The sequence below is a fragment of the Palaemon carinicauda genome, chromosome 4, assembly GCF_036898095.1.
Source record: "Palaemon carinicauda isolate YSFRI2023 chromosome 4, ASM3689809v2, whole genome shotgun sequence".
Taxonomy (NCBI): domain Eukaryota; kingdom Metazoa; phylum Arthropoda; class Malacostraca; order Decapoda; family Palaemonidae; genus Palaemon; species Palaemon carinicauda.
In genome coordinates, this window is record NC_090728.1 from 17,022,472 (window position 1) to 17,027,471 (window position 5,000).

The 5,000-nt window shown below is 33.4% G+C and overlaps 1 protein-coding gene across 1 annotated transcript; it reads right to left on the minus strand.

Annotated features, from left to right (window-relative positions):
- Positions 1 to 719: 719 nt before the first annotated feature.
- LOC137639008 (uncharacterized) lies at positions 720 to 4,961 on the minus strand. Its single transcript, XM_068371333.1, has 2 exons — positions 4,823 to 4,961; positions 720 to 4,352 (listed from the first exon to the last, which is right to left on the minus strand). Exon 2 carries the CDS (start codon positions 2,797 to 2,799, stop codon positions 1,453 to 1,455), a length of 1,347 nt encoding a protein of 448 aa, XP_068227434.1. The 5' UTR covers positions 2,800 to 4,352; positions 4,823 to 4,961; the 3' UTR covers positions 720 to 1,452.
- Between the last annotated feature and the right edge of the window lie 39 nt (positions 4,962 to 5,000).

A 5,000-nucleotide genomic window follows, 5' to 3' on the forward strand; every position in this document is an offset into this window, starting at 1 on the left:
GTAGATTTTGAATAATCTTGACAAATTTATCATATATAGTTGGTTGTCAGTTGATGCTAGTTCACTTGGAGTAGCGATTGCTTCTGGTAAAGCAAACCTAGAAGCATTGGCAGATGTACTCCTGTCCCAAGCTTTCCACTCCACCTTGAGCCAGACCTAAAAGATAGGTAAATCTTTAACCACCCAATTAAAATTGAAAACCAGATTTTGTATAGAATTGTTTAAATGAAAATATGAATATAATTTTTGACTACACTAAAATTGTTTACAATATATAAAGATAAATCAAAAAGTTTAATTCACCTCCAAAACTAATATAAATTTAATATTAATTCCCAAAATTGCAAATCAAAAGCCAACCATTTCAATATTTTGACCTAATTAACAAATGAAATATATGCGATGAGGGCATCACTTAAGAATATACGTTAAAAGGCGGAATTTCAATTAACAAGCAATTTAAGGTCGACAATTGATAATTTTAATTAGAGTAGCCTATAAACAAACCTAGTTTCAAGAGCGATTTTCAATTACTGAGTTCAAGGCTTTATTTATTTTTTGACTTGAGGATGATAAAAGTCACCAAGAAATGCCACTACTATTGTGCCAATCAATACAATGACCCACCTTATAATGACTTCATAGGATGAATAAGAGCATGGGTATGATAATTCCATAGCCTTTGCTGCTGGTCGCCTCCACATTCATCAGACGAGGTGTAGAGTTAATTTAGTTCTTCATAGTTTTACACTCGGTTTTCGTAGCACTAAACACAATGAGTCCCATCGTTGTAGAGTAATTTAGAAAAAGTCCAGCACTACGACGACAAATAGAACCGGTAAAATGTCCCAAGGTAAGGTGAGGTGAAGGAGAGTAATCACTTCTTGACGGTTGGTGTTGGACTGATTTTCCCTTCCAACAGCGACTTCGAGGTTACTTCGTAGAGTTGTTTGCCTCGGAATATTCAGAAAATTAGGTAGTTAGTAGTTATCTTTAACTCCTATTTACTTTGGTTTGCACAACGAAGGCTGAGGTCAGTTAATTAGCACAATTTTATTTACAGTGATTAGGAAAAATAAAGCCTCAAACATTAATTGAACAAACCAGAATTACATTAGAATAAACAAATTGAAAGAAACAAATTCAAAAAATTCTAAAGTAAACTACGGAGATAATTACCCATTCCAAGGAATGTTTCTCCAGGTAAGGTAATTACCGATCAAAGAAAATTTTTCAATCACCCAAAATATCCATAAACTTTTAACAAACTATTTTAGGAATATATATTTAAATATATATATTTTATACACTCCGAGGGGAGGGATTGAATTTTCACCTGAAAAGTCAATGGAAAATAAATTTAAAGCAAAATAAACTTGACTAATAATATATACAGATTAAATGTCTTCCTGTGAAACAGTGAAAGATTTTTCTTATGTTTTAGCCATGCTGTCAATGGTCACTTGACATTAAAGGAATGAGGCTTGTCACATGACGCTTGACAAATCTTCGACTTTTACCTAGCATTAATTTAGCCCCAGTAACTTCATCGTAAATATTCTTGGTCAGCCCTTTAACAATTCCTATGGGGTAATCAATGGCTTTAGTCATATTCTCCTTAATGATGCCTAATGTTTCCCGAGTCTTAAAGGTTTCATTTACTAAGGCTAACTTATCAGGTAATTTTTCTAGTTTAGATGTAAGGGTTTTCAACACTGATTTGGCTAAATTGTAGTTGTGGCCTAGTAGATGACTAACTTTCGGGTTCCATAACAGTGTCATACACAATCTTCCATCAGCAGTCCTACGGGTTTCTTCTAAAGCATACTCTATAAGCCTGTCATTCAGTTCTACATTATCTTCATGATATTGACCTCTGTCTTCCCCAACATAATATTTACAAGAGAGTTCTAAGCATTCATTTGTAGCCCTATTCAACTCAGATTCTATTATCTGACCATCATCATCAAACAACTCATATGTATTAGAAGTCTCCAGGTCATTTAAAGATGAAGATTCTACTGAAACGTTCTCTTTCGTCCCTGTTGGAAGTACATTTACAGTTTTTAACATATGTTGCACATTTGACTTCATGGAAGAACAAGGCTTCAAGAATCTTAAATTGCTCTTTAATTTATTTATGTCTCCCTTTAATAATATACCCAAGCATGTATCAGAATAAATGGAGTCATTGGATTTTCCAAATACTATATCCTTTTCAGGGATACAATGCAAGGACTCTGATCCTAATATAAATTTAATATTGTCTATCCTATCTGTAGAATTTAACAATCCCTGATCTGCTAGCTTGTATCCCTTTGAAACAAACCCACTGACTACTTCATTTAACCCAGGTAACTGCAATGAAACATCAATTGAGGGAAGACAAAATGCATATACAATGTAACTATTGCTACCAATTGGCAACTCAATTTCAACTTTAGTCTTATAACTCTTAGAGGAATTAATACCATTAATGGTTAAAGAAACTCCATTATTTACAACTTTCAAATTTAAATCTTGGGCCAAATTTTCTTCAATGTAATTTGCTTGACATCCAGTGTCTTTAAGGACCCTGAGATTGGTATCTTTAATTGAAATATTAAAAGTTGGCAAAATTGTATATCCCTCAACCTCACAATTTAAAACTTCAGTTATAGCAGCAACACTACTGCTTGAACTACCAACAACATCTCCATTACCACTCTGAGTTTTTAACTCTATCTGTACTGTTACTGGCTTTACATTTTTTCTTTTCGGAATTTGGATTTTCTTTAATACTGGTAGCACCTTTTTCATCGGGACACAAAAATGACATATGCCAGCCGTTGCAGCCTTTACATTTGGAATTAAATCTGAATCTACATTCTGATAATATATGACTTGGATAGCCACACTTTGAGCAAGCACCCAGTTCCTCCAATTTTGTTCTTTTATCTTTGCTAGAAACAAAGTTAGGACATTTACTCAAAAAATGACTTGGATCTTTGCCTAATCTACTACAAATGCTGCATTTACCTACTTTAGAGTCAAAAGAAACCTTGGCAGCAAAGTTAGTAGTGTCAGACTTATGTTTCTCTACTTTCTTAAATTTTTTACCTTGTAAATATCTCTCACTAGCATCAAAGAAATTATCACTAATCTCTGCAAGAGATGGCCTAATTTTGTTAGTTATGGCAGTCATATGACACTTGAATTTCTCATTTAAGCCATTCCAGAAGAAGAACTGAAGAAACATGTCAACATCAATATTTAATGTCTTAACGCTTGCTACTAAATTGCTTACTTTCCCAATATATTCAAAAGGATCATCATCATCTGAAAGTTTTATTGAAGATATTTGCTTTATGGTATTAAAAATTTGAACTTCTCTTGAGCCTAAAGCCTTCTCTAGCAAAGCTTTTGCATCAGCATAACTCTGACTTTGAACATCCAAAGTGTTAATTAATGTGAGAGCTCTTCCCTTTACCTGCTGTTTTAACAACAATAACCTATCATATTCTGGGAACTTAAACTTTGAAAGGGTTTGTTCAAATTCTACAAAAAACTTCCCAAGATCTTCGCCTTCAGTACTATTGAAGGTTGGTAAAGGAGCATGAGGACTCTTTAACAAGGACTGATGTGACTGAATATCTATAGGCAGATGCCGAACCTGAGGTATATTTTGTAAAGTAGAGATGCTCTCTTGAATTTTAGTTTTGTACTGTTCACAGGCATCAAGCTCAACTTCCAAAGCAGCTTCATCACAGTCAGTAGAAAACTTTGAAGTTTGTATTTTAGAATCTAAGTCAGATAATTTCGTGAAATGCTCTTTAAGCCTCAGTTTCAGTGTAGAACGTTCAATATCACTTTATAATGAAAACTGATCCTTCTTATTGTAAATTTCAGTAACAGACTTTCTAACATATTTTCGTGATTTCATCAATAACTCAGTCATCTTGATACCAGTTTCAGTAAGAATATAAAGCCTAATAAAGTAAAAACGGCAATGGAAATATACGTAATCTTAAAATTTAACCAAGGAAATATAAATGTTAAATTACACCTCGTCTGACTAGCTTGGAAGCGAACCAGCAGCAACTCTTAACAACCAACATCCTCAATCCTGTCACGGTCGCCATGAGCAGAAAAAATGACTTAGAACAAACGACCGTGTTATAACAAAATATTTATTTGTAATACAGAAACTAACATCTGTAGATTTTGAATAATCTTGACAAATTTATTATATATAGTTGGTTGTCAGTTGATGCTAGTTCACTTGGAGTAGCGATTGCTTCTGGTAAAGCAAACCTAGAAGCATTGGCAGATGTACTCCTGTCCCAAGCTTTCCACTCCACCTTGAGCCAGACCTAAAAGATAGGTAAATCCTTAACCACCCAATTAAAATTGAAAACCAGATTTTGTATAGAATTGTTTAAATGAAAATATGAATATAATTTTTGACTACACTAAAATTGTTTACAATATATAAAGATAAATCAAAAGTTTAATTCACCTCCAAAACTAATATAAATTTAATATTAATTCCCAGAATTACAAATCAAAAGCCAACCATTTCAATATTTTGACCTAATTAACAAATGAAATATATGCGATGAGGGCATCACTTAAGAATATACGTTAAAAGGCCGAATTTCAATTAACAAGCAATTTAAGGTCGACAATTGATAATTCTAATTAGAGTAGCCTATAAACAAACCTAGTTTCAAGAGCGATTTTCAATTACTGAGTTCAAGGCTTTATTTATTTTTTGACTTGAGGATGATAAAAGTCACCAAGAAATGCCACTACTATTGTGCCAATCAATACAATGACCCACCTTATAATGACTTCATAGGATGAATAAGAGCATGGGTATGATAATTCCATAGCCTTTGCTGCTGGTCGCCTCCACATTCATCAGACGAGGTGTAGAGTTAATTTAGTTCTTCATAGTTTTACACTCGGTTTTCGTAGCACTAAACAAATGAGTCCCATCGTTGTAGAGTAATTTAGAA